Source organism: Conger conger, chromosome 3 (assembly GCF_963514075.1).
Source record: "Conger conger chromosome 3, fConCon1.1, whole genome shotgun sequence".
NCBI classification, from domain to species: Eukaryota; Metazoa; Chordata; class Actinopteri; order Anguilliformes; family Congridae; genus Conger; species Conger conger.
Genome location: NC_083762.1, coordinates 75,376,101 through 75,398,964, shown reverse-complemented (window position 1 = coordinate 75,398,964; position 22,864 = coordinate 75,376,101). Strand labels below are relative to the sequence as shown.

The 22,864-nt window shown below is 44.2% G+C and overlaps 2 protein-coding genes across 5 annotated transcripts in view; both read left to right on the top strand.

The window, feature by feature from the left end:
* The first annotated feature begins 476 nt into the window (after positions 1 to 476).
* LOC133124714 (eukaryotic peptide chain release factor subunit 1) lies at positions 477 to 14,514 on the top strand. 2 transcript variants are annotated; one of them, XM_061236140.1, is made up of 11 exons: positions 477 to 634; positions 1,015 to 1,126; positions 2,368 to 2,543; positions 3,948 to 4,087; positions 6,052 to 6,190; positions 6,783 to 6,973; positions 7,413 to 7,542; positions 8,595 to 8,768; positions 9,836 to 9,900; positions 11,687 to 11,834; positions 12,262 to 14,514. In XM_061236140.1, exons 2-11 carry the CDS (start codon positions 1,041 to 1,043, stop codon positions 12,342 to 12,344), a joined length of 1,332 nt encoding a protein of 443 aa, XP_061092124.1. In that variant the 5' UTR covers positions 477 to 634; positions 1,015 to 1,040; the 3' UTR covers positions 12,345 to 14,514. The 2 variants fall into 2 exon arrangements, with proteins under 2 accessions (XP_061092124.1, XP_061092125.1); XM_061236141.1 differs by lacking the exon at positions 477 to 634 and adding an exon at positions 809 to 910.
* Positions 14,515 to 15,458: 944 nt separating this feature from the next.
* LOC133124697 (F-box and WD repeat domain-containing 11-B) overlaps positions 15,459 to 22,864 on the top strand; it is a 23,079-nt gene continuing 15,673 nt past the window's right edge. Inside the window, exon 1 of one of the 3 annotated variants that reach the window (XM_061236111.1) lies at positions 15,459 to 15,615. In XM_061236111.1, the coding sequence (XP_061092095.1) occupies positions 15,577 to 15,615 (39 nt within the window). In that variant the 5' untranslated portion in view covers positions 15,459 to 15,576. Of the gene's footprint in view, positions 15,693 to 15,810; positions 15,913 to 22,864 lie in introns of those variants that run through there. The other 2 variants (XM_061236113.1, XM_061236112.1) reach the window with 2 other exon arrangements.

The window sequence follows — 22,864 nt, the reverse complement described above, 5'->3', positions numbered from 1 at the left end:
TTATATGAAGACTGCTGCAATTAAATCCACGGACGGACTGTAGAGAACATAATGCAGTAGCCTATTGTGTGACAAGAAACAAGTCGTCTTTCCTTTTGTTTTAGGTGTTTAGGACAGTTGAGTGTTTCCATTAAATTAAGTCATATAACAAAAAACCGACAACGGTGGGCTATTAACAGGCATAGTATATTTAAACAAACGACAAGTCAGCCTATATTTGTTTTCGGGTTGTAGAATAGTTGGCGTCTCCGTATGTTTTAAGACCACGTCATGCCATAGTAACCACACGTCCATTGCCATTTTACGAACTACAGGTCCCATAAGTCTTATTCTACAACCCCGCCCACCCTCCTTTCTCGTTGTTCCAGTGGCTGAGCAGTGAATCCGCTGCCTAAAACTATGGATTTTGAACCAATTAAAAGTCGGACTGTTAGTCTCTATGCGGTTTCCAGGAAGTGATCTTACCCGGAATTCTAGCCACCTCCCCCACGTGAGCCCCATGACCATCACAGCACGCGCAAGCCTGGGAGAGCTAACCGGCTCTAGAGGCATCGTCACATAAGTGGAAGCCGACCGTAAAAACTTGCGCGGCGGCACCAGCGCTTCGAGACCGAGAGGAGCGGCGGAGCCAGAGGCAAGTGTTGTGGCATGGGGTTCTAAATTGTCTAACTGGATGGATTGTTTCCAAAGTTTTACAACATACGTTAAATTCAAGCAAAAAAACAATCGAGTTGGTTCAGTACTGGGACGAATGCGGTGGACTTTAGGGCCTGGGAGGGATATGAGGGCCTAGCCGTGCCGCGCACTACACTGACACACAGCCGGGTTATAGGCCTTTTACTCACGGTTAGCTCAGCCGTGTGGATACACTGGGCTTGAGTTTGTGGGTTAGCACCCTGGGTCCTGTGGTGTAAGTCGTTTTTGATAACCGCGTTGTCTTCATATCCACATGTGATATGTGTAATGAACTCTGCCATCTTTTAATCAACCAGCTTGCCGCCTCTCCCATTCTAGGTGCCGAGACTATTACAGCAGGAAAGATGGCGGACGACCCCAGCGCGGCGGACAGGAACGTGGAGATATGGAAAATAAAGAAGCTGATCAAAAGTCTGGAGGCAGCCCGGGGGTGAGTGCGAGTAGGAGCGGGAGTCGGGCGGTACGGATCGTTCACAATGGGTGGGAGTCCATCTCGGACAACCGCATTATAACAGCTGGACTGGGCGCCCGGATCTGGGAGGGGTGCAAGCAGGGTGTGGGGTTACTCCGCGAGCGGGGGAACATGCTACCGAAAGAATGGGATCGAGTTGATATTTTAGTGGATTTTATATCTAGGGTTGAAATCCTCTAGTCTCGGTAACCGTTAGTCTACCCGTTAGAATAATATAGGCCGTGATGAGCATTGTGGGCCGCAATGAATGCGTCTCAAATGATCCATGGTTTAGCTAACGCATGTTATGGCTTTGTAATTAACTAGGATGACTAGCTTGTTGGAGGTTGTTCGCCAATTCGGTCGCGAGTACTGACTAGCTAGTTAGCCTGTTACTGGATCTGCCGAACTATTGTTTTGCTTATTGGTGAAGACTTACGTCTGCATGGTGCCGTGATAATTGAACGGTGACAGTCAATTACTGGGTTTTTTTTTTGCTGACTGATGAACTCCCCGACCGAGCATGCTTAGAACAAACAGACGCTAGCTAGCTAGTTGGCTAAATATCGGCTAGCTTAATGATTAGTTGGTATTTGTTACCATTGTGTTTGAACTTCCAGTCAATAAACTTAGACAGGAAGCTACACACGGTGATTTGGAAACGCAAAGCTTGTGTTGTAATCACTGGTGTTATTGTCATCGGTCCAGCTAGCTAGCTAGCTCGCTAGTAGTTGCTATGTGCCTGTTTGTCCTATATTGCGTGTCAGCTAGTTACCGGTACATAGTGTCCGATTCGTCACTGTGTTTGTGTGACTTGGTTGGGGTGGGGGCGGCATAGTATTGTGGCGCGCGCGCGCGACTGTGTCTATTCACTGCCGGTTGCGTGGATATTGTGTGCGCGCACATGGTGTAGTTGCTGTGTGTTGGGGGAACTGTACAGCCGCTCAAGGGCACTCTGCTTTTAGTTTGTGCGTTTTGTCCTTCCCCATCTACGTGCGGTAAAGAACACGCGGGTCGGGTATAATTGGGGTGTTAACGTCTGGGTGTGTGCTGTCCCTAAACAAATGTATATTTATTCAACTACAGATGAAATGTACGACATTAGGCCGGTTTGTGTCTGTGGCTCTGTGTGACTCATACTCTTGGTTTGTATATAGCTGTTGTTGTGATTGGCGGTGTGTGTGTGTGTGTGACTCGGTTCTGTCTTTTGTCCTCATTAGGAATGGCACTAGTATGATCTCTCTGATCATCCCACCCAAAGACCAGATTTCTCGAGTCGCCAAGATGCTGGCGGACGAGTTTGGCACAGCCTCCAACATCAAGAGCAGGGTCAACAGGCTGTCTGTGCTGGGAGCCATCACCTCTGTACAGCAGAGACTCAAACTCTACAACAAGGGTAAGTGTGTGTGTGTGTGTGTGTGTGTGTGTGTGTATGTAGATGGCAGTGGGTCATCAAATCTAGACTGAATCAAATCCAGCCATGGTTTTCTTTTCTCCCAGGTGACTAATTTACAATTAGCTGAACAATTAGTGCGACTGATTGGCCAGACTGTCTTCACACTTGGTTCCCAAGTAACGGGATGGTGGAAAACCTGCAGTTCTTTGGCCTTGAGGGCTGTGATTTGATGATCCCTGGTGTTAGGGTATATAGGTTCTCAGTGTGAAAACTAGCGTACAATAACACAATGCATGTTGGGTATTGTAGTAGTAGCTCAGTGTGTTTCCGCTGCGGTATAGTAGTTCACTGTGCACTTCATACCGCAGCTGACTGTATGTTGGGTTGGGCTTAGGTCACTGTGTTCTGAGTAGGTTATGAAGAGATGAGTATGTTCTAGGTAGGCTATAGTGGTTCAGTGTCTTCTTGGTAGGGTGTCTAGGAGGCTCAATGTGTCCTGGGTAGGGTTCAGTCCATCTGTATCTATGGATTTGTGTCCTTAATGAGTTTTCCTGGCGGGTGATGGTTTTTGGTTTTTATTTATTTATTTGTTTTTTTGTTGCGTTCCTGACAACCTCTGATTTGGACAGGGCAGTTGATTGATCTTATTTAGATACTGGGTGTGTGTTGAAGAATAACTCATCTTGAAGTCACATTGTCAGAAATGGCAATGCACACTAGGCAGAATAAGTGTTCCATATTTGCAGGACTTCTAATCCGGCAGATAATCTACTGTATATAATATACTGTAATGTGTTCATGGCAGCTGATTCCTTTTAGAAAGTGGTTCATTTTTAAAATGGGTAAGTACCGACTGAAGGGTGAAATTAGTGGGGTCCTAATTGTTGACATGGTGCACATCTGGGACCTGTTCCGCAGAGAAGAATGACTGAGCTGGCTGGATAACTGCACAAAGTAAAACCAAGAACACCTCTTCACTTCAGTTCATGTTCCAGATGTGGGGGGGTTACTCTTACTCAGTGCAGTTATCCGGCTAACTCGGCAATCCTGCGTTGTGGAACAGGAAACAACTCTTTCTGAAAAATTAAGAGTTCAGTGACAAATTGGTTACTAAGTTATTTTAGAATGTAAACAATTGTTTTCAGAGACCTTTAACAATATATTGGCTGAAAGGAACACCAACACCAACCACCAACTGTGTGTGTCCAGGACTGAGTTTAAAAAGGATTGTGGTGTAAAAATACTTAATACATTTTGCGATGGCAATGTTGAAAGATCAACAGTCAACAGTAGGCATTGCGTCCTGCTCAAGCCAGTTCACTTTGTGGGGCTTAGTCACTAGTTGCATCGGTTTGTTTTCCCTCCTAATTGCTTGGATCTTTTTTTTTTTTTTTTCTGTCACAGTGCCCCCTAATGGCCTGGTGGTGTACTGTGGCACCATTGTCACAGAGGAAGGAAAGGAGAAGAAAGTTAACATCGATTTTGAGCCTTTTAAACCAATCAACACCTCCCTGTATCTCTGTGACAACAAATTCCACACTGAGGTAAGAGCCTCTCTACTCTCCTGCCTCTTTCATATTAACATATACCCTATTTGCCTGATGCTTATTGTGAAGCAATGACCAAATCTACAGTATAATAATTCTTCAAAAAATCTTGATGATAATGTAGTTGACATGGTGGGCAAGTGTGAATTGTTTCAGTGTTTTTAGTCAGATCCCTATTAAGTTTGATAGATAATTTTAATCATTTGAACCTACTTTTATGGCATAAACTTCACTTGTTTGTGTAATAGACTATTTCCTAATTAATACTTCAGTGTAACTACAGTATGTGATGATTCTATTATACAGATGCTTTCAAAAGTGGATGTGTCTTCATCCTGGTGTCCTGCTCAAATTCCCCCCCACCCAAAAAAATGTTTCTGCTTCCGGCCTGCCTGTAATAATACATTTCAGTGGCAGTTTGGTGCAGTGGTTTAATGACATAGGCTTGTAACTCCCAATGATTGGTTACCAACAAGAAAAACTAGTGTTTTGAATTTGAATTAGTGTCATTTAAATATTAACCTCTGGACATATACAATATGCTGAAAATAAGGTAATTTCCCATCTAAGGCTGTCTGGGTAACTGTTTTGCACTTGTTTGATTCACAAACAATGTCCCTCATACTTCTGTAATTCACTACCTGTAGAGAAGCTAATGCTACTCTCTCTCCAGCCCTTAATGAAACTGGTAGTTCTTTTGTCTGTTCTTTTTTTGGAAATTGGGTGAGGGATATTTAAATCTGTCTTAATTTAATTTTCCTTTACTCTATCCCACAAAGCTTTAGAGATCACCATTACATTTCTTGATGACATTGGTGGTGTTGTCATGTTTCAGGGCTCAACTGCTCTCAACTTGTACTGTTTGGTTTTTATTGTATCAAGGTCCAGATTGAAGGTTTTTATTTTTTTATTTTTTATTTTTTTTGTTTCATCCGAATTGAGATGGTTAGTTTCCAGAAGTTATCTGAGCCAAGGGCATTGGGTAGTGTGAAATCTTTGGTAAACGTCAGACGAGCTTAAATGCTGTAGAAGAGTCAACATTGTATATAGTAACCCCCAAAACTGAAATGTACATCCTCCAGATTACCCTTCAAGCAGAATTGAAATGGATATTTAGGATTTTTTTTTTTTGGCACTGAGAATATTTGTACTGGCAGGATTTCTAAATTCTTAAAAATGTCTGGTTAAGTTCTTCTCACTCCTGAGCCATTTATAAACAAACAGGTAGCCTGGTATTATGTTCATAACACCTGCCCCCCTCATCTCCTTTTCCCGAAATCTAATATACAGTTTGGTCACCATTAAATGGGGAAAAAACATACTTCCCAGTAGGGCTGGGTAATGAATCATATCAACTATTATCAAATGCGTTTAACTGTAATGACATAGTCTCCAGACAGTGAATCGGCATACTTTTGATTTCATCTTTAATCATACCCGGTGCAGTAGTAATCATTCATACTTAAGAGGTGAAGGGCTTTCAGGAAAAAAACATAAACAAAGGCCGTTCCTATCTTTTGAGTGTTAACGGAAAGAAAGCTGATTGTTATAATGCTTTATAAAACATTTGATCATCGGCAATCGTTGTTTATCGCTCAGCCCTACAGCCAGGTGTTCCTCACTGTGGACGGGAGCATCTGAGGTGGTTTGCCGCTGGTGTCACTGACTCTATTTTGCTTCCACAAAGTTCTCCGGACATTTTGTTTGCGATTACGCTTTTATTATTGTTATTATTTTTTTTTATCTAATGCTGGTTCACTTCACCGTAAACTGATGATTCCCATTGAGTTTATGTCGCAAGTTAGCCGTAATGCGCAGTACGTAATGTTAATATAAACGAAACTAAAATACCGTTGACCGCAGTATTGGGGAAACGGGTCGGCCCTGTGTCCTGTGGTCTCGTCGCTTCCTCTTCCTCTTCCTCTTCCTCCCTCTTCACGCTCTCCCTCTCCGCTCCGCAGGCTCTCACGGCCCTCCTGTCGGACGACAGCAAGTTCGGTTTCATCGTTATCGACGGCAGCGGCGCCCTGTTCGGCACCCTGCAGGGGAACACCCGGGAGGTGCTGCACAAGTTCACCGTGGACCTTCCCAAAAAGCACGGTAACTCCCGGGAGTACTAATAAAACAACTATGCACTTATGCAGGAACAGCAATAGACAGCTTGCACAGCCGAACGAAAATAGCAATAAAAACAGTCTGAAGTGAGCACAACCCAAGTAATAATAAAACAAGTATGCACGTGGAATTTGACACAGCCTAGCCTATATGTATTTACAGACAGGTGGTTTCTGTCTCCTCTGTCGATGTTGACATTGTGTTTTGTGACGTTGCTGTTCCAGCGTTCTCGCTGTTACCCGTGACGAAATGCAGCCGCGTGCACATAATACAGCTGTTACGGTGCTTTAGTATGGTACGATAATATACCTTTATTGAACCCCGTGGGATCATTTGTCCTCTGCTTTTGACCCATCCTAGTTACTTAGGAGCAGTGGGCACAGGGGTGCGATGCGGGGAGCAATGTGGGGTTAAAAGCCTCGCTCAAGGGCCCAACGGCTGTGCGGATCATTTATTGTGGCTAGACCGGGATTCGAACCGCCGACCTTGCGGCTCCCGGTCGTGTTCCTTAGCCGCTACGCTACGGGCCGCGCCCCCGGGTTTGTAGTGCAGCGTCTGAGCGCTCCTCTCCCCTCAGGGCGCGGTGGGCAGTCGGCGCTCCGGTTCGCCCGGTTGCGGATGGAGAAGAGGCACAACTACGTGCGGAAGGTGGCGGAGACGGCTGTGCAGCTCTTCGTGTCCAACGACAAGGTCAACGTGGCCGGGATGGTTCTGGCCGGCTCCGCCGACTTCAAGACGGAACTCAGCCAGTCGGACATGTTCGACCCGGTCAGTACACCCCCCACCCCCCGCCCCCCCCCCCAGCCCGGTTCTGGTTCAGCCTGCTACTCTTGTCTGTCTGGACCCAAAGTTCTGGCGCAGTTTGGGTTTGATTGAAGGTCTTTTTAAAACCCATTTCAGGAGGCCACCATTATGTCAGACCTTGGTCAAAAATGTAATTGTTTTGAATTTGTTTAGCCTCGAGAAAACCAAGGGGACCAGAAGATCCGGTTTGCAATTTGAGAGTGTTTCATTGGTTCCAATACATCAGACAAGTTCAGTGACACGTAGAAAAGCATTTGAATCACAGGTCTGGGTCGGACTTGGCAAAACACAATTTCCCATAAAATTTACAAAGTCCTGAAGATGAACAGATGACCTTACTCTATGAACTCACAACGGGATTGATTTTATTGCTAATAGCAAAGTGACGTGTTCTTCTATTCAGAGGTTACAAGCCAAGGTGCTGAAGCTGGTGGACATCTCGTACGGCGGAGAGAACGGCTTCAACCAGGCCATCGAGCTGTCGGCGGAAGTGCTGTCCAATGTGAAGTTCATCCAGGAAAAGAAGCTAATTGGTATTTTTGAAACCTCTGTGTTTTTGTGTTAGGGCAGAGTAGGAAACGTAACTTTTTTTTTTTTGCCTACTTATCCAAGAGTTTACCAGCCAATTTCACTGTTTTACCACACAAATAGATATTTTAGAATAGGACAGAACCTCCAAGTGATTGGTGGTTACCAGCCAAAGGGGTTGATGTAGTAGACAAACATTACATTACATTATTGGCATTTGGCAGACGCTCTTATCCAGAGCGACGTACAGTTGATTAGACTAAGCAGGAGACAATCCTCCCCTGGAGCAATGCAGGGTTACAGGCCTTGCTCAAGGGCCCAACGGCTGTGCGGATCATATTGTGGCTACACTGGGATTAGAACCACCGCCCTTGCGTGTCCCAGTCATTTTACCTCAACCACTACGCTACAGGCCGCCCTGTGTGCCACAGATAAACACCAGCCACAGATAAAATGTACCTGTTTTTGGCAGGTGGCTGGTGGTAAATTTGCACCCTGGTTGAGGGCTAGGCGCAACTGCCCTGATATTTGAACAGTGTTGGGTTCCTGCTGTCCTTTAAGCTCAGCTGTCTGCTCTCTGTACAGCACTGACCCTCTCCGAGTCAGTCGAGTGCAGATACTGGGTCTAGAGGCTGCAGGAGGACTGCCCCGGTCGTGGAGAGCTACAGGGTGTGCTGGTTCTCATTGTTCCTCCGCACTCACTCACTCAATCAATTAGAGCAGTCGATTACACCGTTAATTGGAGGTAGAAACACTGGGGGATTTAAAGACCAGGCTTGATACAGTGCTAGATTGTATTTCGCTTTTAGGCAAACTAAGCAGTAGGTACACTTTAGTGGCCTGTTTTCACCATTGTCATGTTATTACCTCACCTGGTTACTAGAGTCAGAACTGGGTGCTGATATTAAGGTGAAATGCTAAATCAGCAGACCCAATAGTTCTCCAGGACCCGGGTTGGAGAGAGCACTGGTCTGCGCCCTCTGGCTCCACTCTGAGTGCAGGGTCTCCTGGCTGAGGGACAGGAGTGACTGGGGTGTGTCTCTCTCTCTCTCCCCAGGGCGCTACTTTGACGAGATCAGCCAGGACACGGGCAAGTACTGTTTCGGTGTGGAAGACACCCTCAAGGCGTTGGAGATGGGCGCGGTGGAGATCCTCATCGTCTACGAGAACCTGGATACCATGCGCTACATCCTGCGTTGCCATGGCGCCGAGGGCCAAGCCTCCGAGAACGGTAGGCACAACAAAAGCACCGCCGGCTTGTTATCTTGCATTTAATTTTAATCGGTTATGAAAACGGTGAAAAAAGGTACTTGTGGCAGAATAGCAAAAAAGTCTGAGGCTGTTTTCATCAATTTAAGGTTGTTGGAGTCATTGCTTTAAAACCAGTGCTGCTTTGAGTTTGCTTTTCAGGTGGTTATATTTAAAAAAATGTATTACATGAAAAGATTTGTGGACACCTTTCCTTTACTCTGAAGGATATTTTCTCATTTGATTTAGCTGGTTACATTAAGCTTTTTTTAATTTTTATGTCTTTTAAAAAAATATTCTTTTTTAAATTTCTTAAGATGTCCCTGCCTGTCTCACACAGACCCCTTTATGGATATTTCTTGTCAGATTTTCTTAAATTCTGAAATTTGATTGAAGAGGTTATAGCCCAAACCAGCCAATCCAGTTTTATTCAAACGAACCGATCTTGCCCAAGTTGAAGTAAAGATAATTGGTTAAACCAGCGTGTCATACATGTTACAGATCAAAGTTTTATTTACGGCTAAAGGGGATGTTTTTCACGAGCGTTAACAATAATCCTATCTCAAATCCATGCCAATCGCTCATAAAAGTGCAGGAACGTCTTTGCCCGGAGCTGTGCTGTATTAACCGTCTGTATAGCACAGTAGCTAGCAGAGAGCCAGCTCTCTGTACATATACATATATAGTATGGCGTCTATTATACCTGACATATATTTACTTCTCATTATTGACAGGAAATGGGGAAAATATTGCAGAGCCTATGTAGCAGTGTTTGTAAACAAGTAAGCATTAGAGATGGATCCAGATACCTGGCTGTTTTGTATTCAAATACATTTCTGTGCTCAATTGATTGTGCCTGGTGCAAGGGAACTGACCAGAAGGCCTGGTTTTCACTTTGAGAGTATTTCATGGTTCCAAATACACCAGGCAAGCTCAGTAAAGCATAGAAAAGTGTTTGAATCCAAAATGGTTCCGTATTTGACCCAATGGTGAGCATGTTGCCGTCTGCCTCCTTTCTGTCCCGATGACCCCTCTCTCTGGCAATTTCAGATGAGAAGACCCTGTACTTGACGCCTGAGCAGGAAAAGGACAAGTCTCACTTCACAGACAAAGAGGTGAGCAGCCGTCTCTCGTAGTCTACACCAGCCCACTAAACTGACATCCATCATCACCTGATGCCTGATTTCTGTTGTCACTTACCTATCTTACCATTTTTTTATCTTTTGCATAATACACATCAGGGTACGCACATTTCTCTTGACGTGATCAGTAGATTTAATATCGGTAATATATGTATCACTTTTCTCGACACTCAAAGCGCTTTCTTGCAGTGATGAGGGTGAAACTCACCTCCGCCACCAACCGCTGTGTAGCGCCCACCTGGGAGAGGCACGGCAGCCATTTTGTGGCAGAGCGCTCGCTGCCCGTCAGCTGAGGTGGAGAGGGAGAGAGTGATTTCTCTGGCTGGATTGAAGCCATTGCTGTGCCGCAGTTTCTAAAACTCAGTCAGAGAGGAGCAGCTCGCTGAATTACCTGCTTTGGTTAGGCCTTGCCTGAGGACCACATGCAGTGTGTTAAGGTGCTTGTATATGTAGGATGTAGAAATGCACAAAATGGCACCGTTTAAATTAAACTCCTTTTTTGAATGAAGATGAGAAGAGTTCCCTTTTGAAATTCAGGTACATTGTGGCAGCAATTTTTAAGCAATAATCACTAATTAGCTAATGCCCTTCTGTTTAGAGAATATAGTTACTTCCGGGTAATTCAGGAAATTATGTAATGTTAGTCTAAAAATGTAGATGACATTACAGATGCTGATTAGTTCTAAAAAAAAGGAAAAAGATGGTAGGTGACTGACGAAAAGTCATAATGCCTGCAAGAAGACGGAAGTCAGGAAAGTCCACGCTCATGTTGAGGCCAGCCATATGCTGTGATTCCATGTCATTCCGTGTCACTACCGAACCTGTCCAGAGTTCTGAAGAGGTTTGGACATTGATCGGATTCTCCGCTTCTGGAGACTAAACTGCAGCCGTCTTTGAACTCTCATTTGGCAGACGCTCTTATCCAGAGCGACGTACAGTTGATTAGACTAAGCAGGAGACAATCCTCCCCTGGAGCAATGCAGGGTTAAGGGCCTTGCTCAAGGGCCCACCGGCTGTGCGGATCTTATTGTGGCTACACCGGGATTAGAACCACCGACCTTGCGTGTCCCAGTCATTTACCTTAACCACTATGCTACAGGCCGCCCCTTATTTGAAGAAAAAAAAATGCAGACACTGCGGCCCGCAGGACGTGCAGACACTGCGGCCCGCAGGACGTGCAGTTGAGTTGCGCTGGCACAGGGTGCACAGGGCGTGGTGGCACAGACACATACCATGATGGTTTTTCCCCCCAAAAAAAAAAAAAAGTTTTCAAAATGAAAGTACTAACTACACTTAATTATAGTGTGTGTTTTGGGCACAAATTGTGTGCTTAAAATGTAGACTTAAAAATCTGCAGTCCAGTAATGAATGTCTTCACAAAAATAAAATAAAATGTTCCCCTCTTGTCCAAGTTGAAACAAACCCGATTACTCCCATTCAATGCAGTGAAATAAATGCACGTAATCAAGTAGCGTCTGCATTAACAGGGCACTTAAATGTACAGCGAATCAAAACCGTACCTTGAAATTCTCAATGACAAGGTGCCTTAGAGTTGTTTGTAGGAGTAAAACTGATTGAAATTATTGCTGGACTCGCGGTTCTCATCTGCGATACCTTCGCTGGTGGAACATTTGGGAGGTTACTGGGTTGAAGGTCCGGGATGCTGCTTTGAGTGGGTTACTTGAGCTCAGAACAAGCTCCGCTGCACACACAAGAGCAGATCCAAGCAGAGCGTAATCGGTGTCCCCCCTTCTCACAGACGGGACAGGAGCACGAGCTGATCGAGAGCATGCCGCTGCTGGAGTGGTTCGCCAACAACTACAAGAAGTTCGGTGCCACGCTGGAGATCGTCACAGACAAGAGCCAGGAGGGGTCGCAGTTCGTCAAGGGCTTCGGTGGCATTGGGGGTGAGACACCGAGGCCTTTTATTTTTTATTTTAGCTTATTTTAGCTGGAGTATTCCCATTGAGATGAGTCCTGGCCAAAATAGCAGCACAAAAAGTTTCACGTGTCAACTTTAAAAACCAATCACAATACAACAGTAAAAACAGACCACAATACAACATTAAGAGAAATAATAATTTAATAATAAGCATTTTTATTTAAAAAAAACATATGGGTTTGAGGGGGTACTGTATAAAATGTGACCCTGGGGATGAAGGTTGTAGTCACTGCGTAGTCAGTGCTGTATTTAGCTAAATTAACTTCAGAGGCCAAAGGACAGATTTAGGGCCTGCATCCAGAAGTACAATGCGTTCAGATTGAGGACTAACCCCAGCATTTTTATTTTCCCCTCTCCCTCTCCCTCTCTTTCTCCCTCTCCCTTTCTCACAGGGATCCTGCGGTACAGGGTGGACTTCCAGGGCATGGAGTACCAGGGAGATGACGATGAATTATTTGATCTGGATGACTACTGAGTAGTCGAGACTGGCATGAGGAAAATAAAAAATTTAAAGATAAAGAAAATAATAAAAAGCCTCTCGCAAGAAGAGGGATAAAAGACCAACGCAGAGGGGGAATGAGTGACAATTCAAACCGAAAAACAGCATCCATAGATCTATCCCTGCCTTAGCCAGTCATTCCCTCCCCTTGGTCGGATTGGACATTTCTAGATTTTTCTCTCCACTAAATTAACATGAAGCAACAGCAGGACCCAGCACCCAGCCCTCAGAATGTCTGGACTCACCCTTCTTATACAGAAATATATTTTCTTTATTGCCTCATCCCCATCCTTCCCCCTCCTTTTCTCCTTTTTGTTTTTTTATTAATTTTTTTTTTTTTTTTTTTTTTTTTTTTTTTTACTGGCTGCTGTGTTTTATGAGAGTTTGGGTTTTTTTTAACCTGGGTTTCTGTAGAGAACGGGGGGAAAAAAAAAACGAGTATTAAATTCGAACTGTTTAACACCAGTCCCGATATGGTCACGCCTCCCATTTCATGTACATTTCCATGTTCCTTAAGCTCCGAGCCCTCCGGCCCGTGCGGCGGATTTCTCCGCGTGGAGCGCAGAACGCGTTCACGGTGCATGTTGAAAATACCAAGCTGAGGTTTGCACTTATCCAAAAAAAAAAAAAAAATGGCTCTTTTGTCTTTGTGGAGGTTCGTCTTTTGTCGCGGTCTCCGTCTGCACCCGAGCATGTTTGACCATCCCCGTGTGCGTGTGCGTGAGCGTGAATCTGTGCATGCGGCTGTTCGGCTGTGGCACGACCCGCAGGGACGTTTTACGCGGCCGATCGGCTGTGGGAACCGATGGCGGTAACGCACGCTGCTGATCGGATGTAAAATGTAATGGAGTGGAAAAGGTCCACAGCTAATTGGGTGTAGTGTGATGGGGGGGGGGGGGGCTAACAGCTGATGGGTTGTGGAGTGAGTGGTGGGGCTCTGACACACACACAGTGCCAGGCCTGCGCCCTGAGTCACAGTTCAGCAGCTCATTCCCTCGTAGGATCTTTTCAGATACTCTCTTCGACTCACACGAGAACTTGCCAAACAAAATGGCGGCTTGGTTTTAATGCGTTAACATACCCAGATCATTGAGTAACTAGACCAAGCCACTGGGGGGGACTGGTTGTGTGAAAGAATGCAAAATGGAGGGTAGTCCAGGAGCGGAGGTGCCACCGTGGCTGCCACTGTGCCTGGTGTATTTGGCCATTGGTTAAAGTCTTCCTGTTCGTATTGGCTTTGTAGGAGTGTGTGTGTTTATCCAAGAGCAGGTGAAGGGGAGGGTGGTTCCTGCACTCCTGATTCAATGTTCGCTGGATATGAGGCGGGCCACTGTATCAGATCACACGCTCCTAACCGGAAGGAGGAGAGGCTCCATTGTGTCCCCAAGGGATTGGCTTTCCTTCCCCCCGAAAAACATGCACACACCTGCTGGAGCTTGCTACTGGCCGGTCTGTATTTTAAGCTTCAGCAGAACCACTGCTGTGCTAACCAATCGGCTGCATGGTGGTTCTTGATTAGGTTGATTTGGTATGGTGCTGCTGCAGCCGTGCCGAGAACCCAGCAATGTATGGACCGCAGTCGTACTATACCCTGTAACTAGGTGCCTGAAGGCTGCAGTGCAGTGGGGTGGTTGAGTCCATACATAGAAGAGCTCCTAGAAATCCCAGTCTGGCTAACAATCTTGCCATCTAATTATCCCCCCCCCCAATGTAATTATCTGCACAAATCCCTCCCGTTCCACCACAACTCTGTAGAGAGCGTTCTGGTGCAAAATGGCTGCCATGGTAAGGGTCTCACCCCCCTCCACCCCCCCACCCCCCCCCCCTTTCACTGTAGAGTGCTTTCAAATCCATGAGGGGCACTATATAAATTCAATGAATTCTTTTTGAGAGCACGTGTAAAGGACAACCTTCAGCAGAGACTAAGCTCCAGTATGATTGTGCTGTCATTTTAATCCCAGTCAACCCCTGTCTGAAGACAGATCTTTTACCTGGAGGTTGTGAGTGTCAAAGCGTGTCGCAAAACAGCAGCAGAAATAATTATACTTATTAAATGTTCTTGTTTGATCTTTTTTCATTCATTGCTATTTTATATGGATCAGTCATATCTGGCCACAATTATTAAATGTTCCCATTGTTTGCAAAATGAGTGTGGGGTATTTTTGTGGATTGTCTGTGTCAGCAAATGATGTTTGGGTTGGGGGTAGGGAGGGAGGTGAAGGTTTGGTTTTTAAACAAGTAGGTGTTTGTGGTTTTCAGTGAACAGCATGCACCGTCATCGTATCAAATTGTTTGCCACGTAGATGCTGCTCAAGTTTACAATAGCAATTTCACAATAGGGACTTTCATCTGAAACCCTGTAGTTACAAACCCGTTCCCCCAGAACATGTCTGTTTGGCTGCGTTAGTGTCGCCTTTTCCTGCACGTGTCCTCCTGTGCCCCTTCGGCTACCTATTGGTAGCATCGTTTTGATGCATTGGGACATTGTCATGATCCTGTCTGTCTGATGAAGCTGGTCTCTGGGGAAACCTGTTAACAGGGTTGGTTAATCGGAACAGCTGTACAACCATCTTTTGGACGCATAAAGTAAAATTAAACCAAGGAGTGCAGACATTTTAAGACAACCCGTAACAAATGTGGCGTATCATATAGCTGAACGGTCTAGGTTAGGTTCTCGGTAATTGGAATGTATTAAACAAATTAATATATGGGAATATGTTCGGTTTCCGTTAATTATTGAAGTATTTCAAAATATGAATCTGATTAAATACAGATAAATTCTGGATGTAATGAGCCCTGACCTCTGAAAAAAAATGGTACCAGCAGATGCTCGATCGTTGACTTGATATGTCTGATATGTCGTAATATATCGTAGTGCATTCCTATGTTTCTGAATCATTATTTGCGCGCTACCCGTTTCGTCTTTCGTTTGTTTACACCGAGTATCTACCTACCTGCCCCGACTGAAAATCTCGAGACTTGTGTCTAAGTGAGAAGCGCAGGATTGCCTCTGCTACAGAATCGGCCAATCTGAAGGAAGACGTCATCAAAATAACACCTCTACTTCAAAGCTTGGCCAATCAGTTCTATGTGCCAGAGAGAGGGCGCTGCATCGCTCCTGCTGTGCGCAGTGACGTAGTCCGGATCGCAGGCCGCAGACGCAGGGTTGGGTTTCCATTTTCACTGCGAGTTTCGGGGGAACAACAACATGGATCCGGAGATGGAGGACAAGACGTTGGAGCTGATGGTAAGTTTACCTGGGAAGTTCGGTCTTCCTTTGGGGAAGAAAAATCACAGACAGAAGCGACGGCATACAGATGTGCGGTGAGGAGGCTTGTATTCGTAAGAAAGGAATTAACCCAGAACGATTGAGGTGGAGAAAAAGGAGGGGGAGCGAAAGGGAAGGAGACAAATCCAGGGAGGGAGGGCCGGAGGTCGATATTTTTCTTGAGGGCAACATTGCCTCGATTAACAGGACTGCAGATACCAAGAGCAGCTGGTATTACTGACAGTGAAGGCTCCACAGTGAATTTGAAACGTAAAGGTGGGAATAAAATTATACTATTAGCGACCGAGCTTGTCTGGGGTCTTCCCGGCTCTAAAGCTCAAATAGTGGGGGAGCGTTTCACTGCGGCGCCGCTGCGCCATTGGGCCCAGTTATCAATTGACCAGTTGGCTAGCTCGCTAGATGTGTCGGTAAAACGCACAAACCAGACACATTCGAGTACAAATAAAATAAATATAAATTGCGTCAAGCAGATTTCCGGCCTTTCTCTGCTATAGGTTTGAGTTTCTATCGCTGTGTGTGAATGTATGGTTGCGTGTATGCGCGTTTTTAAAGCTGCGTAGAAGGAAGTAACTGTTCGGCTAGCTAGCTAGAGATCATTAGCTATCTAGCTAGACAGTACATGAAAATATGTTGTGTTGTATTTTTTCATGTCGGTCGTTGGCTATATTTCAGTGTTTAAATATCGGGCATAATCTACGAATGTCGTCAACTGGTTGTACAGAACATTTTGTTCCAAATTTGGCTAGCTAGATAGCAGTGTATCTTGCTAGCTAGCTATTGGTTTGTATTTTTAACGGACTGTTAACATAGCGTGAAAGGCTACCGAGCTGTTCGCCATCAAAGTAGCTTCGGCTATCTGTGGCGTCATTGCCGAGGTTGACTGAATCGGCTAGCCACCTTTATCCGTCTTATAATGGCTTGTTCTTTTGGGGTTTTATCGCTGAAGTGTAATTGTTCAATGTATTCTCTTGTATGTCCATTTTACAGCGTGTTTGTATGCGAGAGAAGGAAGGAGCTTCTGTGTTTTGGTTTCTAAACACAGCCAATGTAACGTTAGCTGGCTAGCGTAAGCTAACGTTAGTTCAGCTATTGTAGCGCAAAGATGGCTGGCAACAGACGGTAGCTTGTATGTATTATTACAGTCACCGTCTAAAAAATAATTTAAGGAAGCTGTGTAGACGCTTGCGCCTGTTCAACCATACAGTCGATACCCTCGAACAGATTTAACGATAGAAACAGGCGGATATTTGTTAAATACCAGAGATTTGGAAGCACCGCTCTTTGCAGGGTTAAAGGGTTGAATCGTAGTGTCGAGGGAACCGTTCGGTAAAAGCCCAGGGTTAAATGGGTTACAGGCTGAGCAAGATACAAAATGGAAAGTGGCCGATTGTGTGGGGCCTGCTAAACAAACAGATTATCAGTAGTCTCAGTAGCAATTTGATTAGAAGGGAGCTTCCTGTTCCGTCTGTGTTTTTGGGATCATAAGTTCACTGAATGCGGTTATACAGCGTTTGCCTTTTCTTCAGGCATTTTGCTTTTGCGAGTGTTAGGCTTGTGTCAAGTATAATTCTTTCTACACTGAAAATGTTTGGTAGTTTTTTTTTTGCTGTTCCTCTTCCCTACTCAGTTTTAGCCGTTTCCTGGAAATGACTGCTATTACTCAATATCGCCTCTGTTTCAGAAAAAAAAACATTAAAAAAACTCGATTAGGCCTAGTTTATCTCTTCCAAGTATTGGAACCGGCGGATCAGTTTAACCAATTTCATTTTAGGTCAGTTAGTCTGCACGTCATAAAAAACAAAAAACAGAAATATCACTTCAAATACTTAAAAGAATCAAATAAATAATCCACTTTTCACATGTTTTCAGTTTCAGGTAATGCCATTTTAATACACCCACAAAGGAGTAATTACATTTTGTAGCTCAGTGATCTTAAGAATGTGACCAAGACGATCAACCTTAGGGACAGTTTTATAAACTCTTTAAGGGTATCCTAGCCTGCTACAACAGTGCTTTCTATTGCATATTTGTATCATACTAGCAGTATGTTCAAATACTCATATATGGACCCATTCTGTGTGGAAATGGCATGTGATAAACATGGATTTGTTTTATATTTTGCCTAATTCATTTATTAGCTTTAACAAACTTGATATTTTCCTAATTATTTGGAGCACACAGGTTTTTGACACCGCAATTGTCTTCCTGTTGTAGTAGTGTGTGTTTGTGTTTGTGTGGTGTGTGTGTGTGCGCGCACACAGCAAAGATGGCACAAGGACAAAAACAACAGCAAACTGGTTTGGTAAAGCTGTGTATGTGGCACAGGGTAGAAAAATCATGCGATCAAATACAATTATAATGGATACAGTTACAGAGTTTCCTCTGCATTCTAGATATGAATAGATTTGCAATATTCAGCAAAATATTCAGCAATACTGAGCTTGCCAGGTGTATTGGAACCTATGAAATTCTCTCAAAGTGCAAACCCCGCCTTCTGGTACACTTTGTTTGGCTCAATTGCACCAGGCAAGATCAATCAAGCACAGAAAAGTATTTGAATCCAATTACACATTTGACCCAGGTCTGCTTAGTATAGCATTGCTGTCCTGTTTGGTGGGTATAGGATGTGTCGATAACCAGGTTTCCTTCACAAAGTGCCTCAGTATCAAATCAAAAAGGTACGGTCTTGAAAGCATAGTTTTGTGATTTTGTGTTTAGTTCTTCCATCATCTATGTACATAGACCTAATGCAAAGCAAAATATAATGATTACACGCCATAATAATAAAAAAATTGGGGTAATAGCGTTTTTTTGTTGCTTAATTTAGATGGGTCTTAACATTGTTAACAGTGGTATTCCCTTTCCCAGCGATGTGGAGGGAAAGGGAAAATGTCATTTTATTTTAATCCCGTGTATTTCCACAATTATACATCAGCCAGCTGTTTATGTTTGCAATTATAATTTTGTTCTATGGCCACGGCACCTTTTTGGCCTATGGCTAAAATTGGACCCTGGGCCTCTTCTTTCCATTTGGCTTCTTCTGTAGTAATTTTAATTATCTCTTCTTTCAAACGGCACAAAAATGCCAACCGATGATCCGTTTCAAAGTGCAGGGGCAGAGTTTGATGAGCCTTAAACTGTGGATTCTGTCCTAATTTTTGGGGCTCTCTGCTTGCTGTCAGCATTAGCTGTGCGCTCTGTGTACAATGTGGCAATTCTCAGACAGTGATTAGCCTGTCCGGAGGGTACACTGTGTGTTCTGCTGTTCGTCCCAGCTGTCTCCAATGAATGTGATTTGATAAAGCTGGTAATTAAATGCGCATCTTGGATTGTCGTCACTTGGCAGGTGCAGTAGCCTCGTCCCTTTTTTTTTTTTTTGTGAGAGGAGGTTTTGAAAATGCCGGGTTGGAATGGGAATTGAGATAGCTGAGCACATCAGGACATGGCCAGTGTTTCTGCCAAAGGAATGCCAGTTTTTAAATGCACGCATGCATCAGCTTTCCCTTCCCGGTTTTACGATGTAAAACGCCCACAAAATGTTCGCGAAGAGCAGTGGCTTAGGTTTAAGTCCCTAACCCTGCCCCCAGAGCACCCCAGAGCCCAATGGTCAGCTCCCTGTGCGTTTACAAACCTCATCCGATAATTACGCAAAACCTGCGTCATGTCACGTGTCAAATCGTTTTACAAACGGATCAGAAGATTAGCACTGACTCAGAAATATGCCTGCTTGGACCAAAATTAATATATACATTTTTTTTAACATTAATCAGTATTGAACACCAATCTGACATGGACAGCTTAAGAACAGGAAAACTATGTGTGTGTGGGGGTTTTAAATGCTGCAGTTCAGTCAGTAACCGTCGTTTTCCGCTACATGGCGGCGTGGAGAATGAGTGAATGTGGCGTTGGTGTTTTTTTTTCTTTTTTTTTTTTTCCCCGTGCTCGTCGAGTTTCACATGAGATCTCAGAGTGGAGACGAAGGCTCATTAACGAGACCCCGTGCTCTGTCCGTTCTGTTCTCCTAACTATGGAGCGTCGCTCCTCGTCCACTCAATCCTGACTGCTCCTTCACCTACAGCAGTGGTCTCTGTCTGCCCCTGCCTGTACCGGGTGCTGATTTTTAAGGTAAAAGCAGAAAGCGGACCCAGTAGCTCTCCAGGTCCAGGGTTAGCGACCACTGCTGTACCGATGTTCTCTGCCCTCTATTCTGCTAGGTGTGCCCAAGGCAACTAGCTTGAAATTCTCTGTGATGGTCTTTAGAAGTCCTTCAGTGTAGTGGTATTAACATCGCTTTCCCCACTTAATGGCTGGCTAAATTTCATGGCACAATTAAAGACTAATCGCATCAATTTTGTGGAATGACTTGCAGAGAAGCTAGTGTACAGTATGCGGTTACCGTGAATAAGCAATGTAAAGGCAAATTGTTGTTAGATTTTTCTGACCAACCACTGTGTAGACTAATTATGGGTCTTAAATTGAGCTCAATCTAAAATGGAATAATTTTGCATTTTCTGAAAAATAATCTGGCCCTCAAATTAAAATTCAACACTAGCCCTGGTTTTCTTTTCTCCCATGTAATTAGTTAGATTGACCAGACTGTTTTCACACCTGTTCTCCACCAGGGAGTGCCCTGAGTTGCTGATCCTTGTTGTACACGATGTAAGCAAATCCCAAACGCATAGCTGCTTAGCTAGCAAGTGGCTTGGAAAGCTATTTCAAGCCTGTGATGCTAAGTTGACTTGGTGAAAATTGTGTGCAAAAGTTGTGTGGTTAATTTCTGCATATAAGTGAGTGGTGGCATTTACCTGCAAATAGGTTTGGTTTCCATATAAATGCCATGTCCTGATGCGTTTCTTTTTTGTGGTTGCGTGTGGGCTACCTTTCTTAGTATTGCCGTGTAGTCAGAAAGGAAACTGGATAAATGACTGTTCCTCCAACGTAAGTTTTACTCTTCAATATGGCTTTTGCGGTGGCCTGGGCCCAATCCATTCCCTGGGCCCAACCCACCCGTTTTAAAGACCAGCGTCACAAGTATTATCAATGTACTCTCAAATTAAAGAGGATCCACAGTAGTATGCTCATGAATTTATGAAAAATGTTATAAAATTGAAGTTACAGGTGCTTGCCATGACTGAATTGGGAAGGAATGGTGCAAATCCAAAAGATCAATATTTTATTATATATTAATATTTTAAAAACATTTGAAGGTTTTAGGTAAAAAAATGTTCAAAATCTTTTGTTTTGAATTGTAAATACTTGGCACACTGCCACCCAGAACCTCAGCACAGTTGTTAGGCCAGTGCGACTACTCTATGCATGGGCAAGTCTTGACTCCTGTGTATGGGTGGTGGTCCCTATGGTGAGTCCAGCCGTGATTGGACATGGACAGTTCATGGGCCACAACCCTTCCAGATTCTCACTGCATGGACAGTTCATGGGCCACAACCATTCCCGCAGGAGTAGTAGGCCAGTCCCACTTCCATCTTCTTGTCAGACTCGGTGATCAGAGAAGGTAGTGTTTGAGGGTACACCAGGGATCATCAAATCTGGCTCAAATTGAAATCCTGCCCTGGTTTTCTTTCTCCCGAGTAATTGGTGCTCATGATTGGCCAGACTATCTTCACGCTTGACTGGCAGGTAAAGGTAGGGTGGAAAACCAGCAGTTCTCAGCCATAGGGGACAGTGAGTTGCTGATCCCTGGTTCACACAGTGTAACTAAACAGCTTGCTCAGAAACAGTTTCAAGCCTATGATGCCTAGTTGACTGGTGAGAACTTAATTGTGTGGTTCATTTTTGCCTCAGAGAGTAATCCTGTTTACCAAGAAATAAGCATAGTTAAGTTTAGTTTCCTAATCTTTCTTTGTTGACTTTGCATTGATCTGCATATGAGAGCGTGCTTGTGTGAAAGAAAATCTTCACACCAATAAGTTATTTTTTTACAGAAATAAACCTGAACCCAGGTAGATTTTTAATTTGCCGAGCAGTTGATTGTTTCTTGGAACTCAAGCATGTTTTGATGTAAGAATGCCAATGTAAAGAGTTTTGGTATTGTAAAGCCATTTGGAATGTTGTTAAAGGAATACACCAACATTTTGGGAAATATACCTTTTTTGCGACTTACCCATTCATAATGTTAGAATAGCATAAAGACTTGAAGCCTATAGGAGTCAGCCTACCTCCTTCAGTGTAAAAAGTACACCATACAGCAACTGTCTTATTTACACGACGTATCGCGTATTTGAAATACAAGTGCAGGAAAACTTCTCATTTAACAATATATTTTCCTGTGTATTTCAAATACACATGATACCATGTGTAAATTAACCGAGCCAGTGAATGCACACAGTGGTAAGTTGGGGGAAAAAGCCGTATATTTCCCAAAATGTTGGTGTATTTCTTCAAGAGTTGATTGCAGTCAGGTGATTGCTGAGTGTGATGTCATCAGTGCAGGACGACGCTGACCCAGAAAGAATGAAAGAAGAAATGAGTCTCGTCAGGACTGTTTCTCGCTTTATGTTTTCAGGGCCATGACACCAAAAACCATATCCTGACATGTTTGTTTTATCTGGCACCTTGTGGGTTACCTTTCTTAGTGTTGCTGTGGCCACGTCATCGGAAACAAAGCAGGAGAAATGACTGTTCCCCTTTTGCTCTTTAATATGGCTTTATTGTGGCCAGGGGCAGATAGATCCATTTCCTCACACAGTGTGGTCTCGCCCTCCAACCCCGCATGCACTGCAGTTTGCTTGCAGTGTGATGTCATCTTCCCCCTCCATGTCCCGCACTGTATAATAAGTGAGTGTAATGGGCTGTGGTTCTTTCCGAATGGAGGCTGGTGGCTTTACGGAAGGGGATGTAAAAGTTATAACGTTTTTATTTTGGGTTTTAGGGACTTTGACCCAAACGATTTCCACCGTTTCGATTGGTAATGGTAATCATTTTGTCCCGTCTTTGTGGAGCGTAGGTCTCCCTGCTACCCACTCCACCCTGCTTTGCAATGCAGTCTATCGGTCTGCTCAAGCGAGCCTTGAAATGCCTTCGAAATGTGCTTTTCCGTTTAATATAGGCTTGATTGAAAAGCGTGTACGCATGTAACGGATACCTGAGCTGTTCTTGCACCGAACTTGACTATTGTTCATTTCTGGGCCTTTTTGGGGGTTTTTTTTCCACCGTAGAAACACCTCCTCACTTGCTCTGGTGCAGGCTG

Excerpts from the sequence above, each read along its gene's own strand:
- LOC133124714 (XM_061236140.1), top strand. The coding sequence starts at position 1,041 with ATGGCGGACGACCCCAGCGCGGCGGACAGGAACGTGGAGATATGGAAA. Across the intron at positions 1,127-2,367 it reads AGTCTGGAGGCAGCCCGGGG|GAATGGCACTAGTATGATCT; the intron begins GTGAGTGCGAGT and ends TGTCCTCATTAG. Across the intron at positions 11,835-12,261 it reads GGGCTTCGGTGGCATTGGGG|GGATCCTGCGGTACAGGGTG; the intron begins GTGAGACACCGA and ends CCTTTCTCACAG.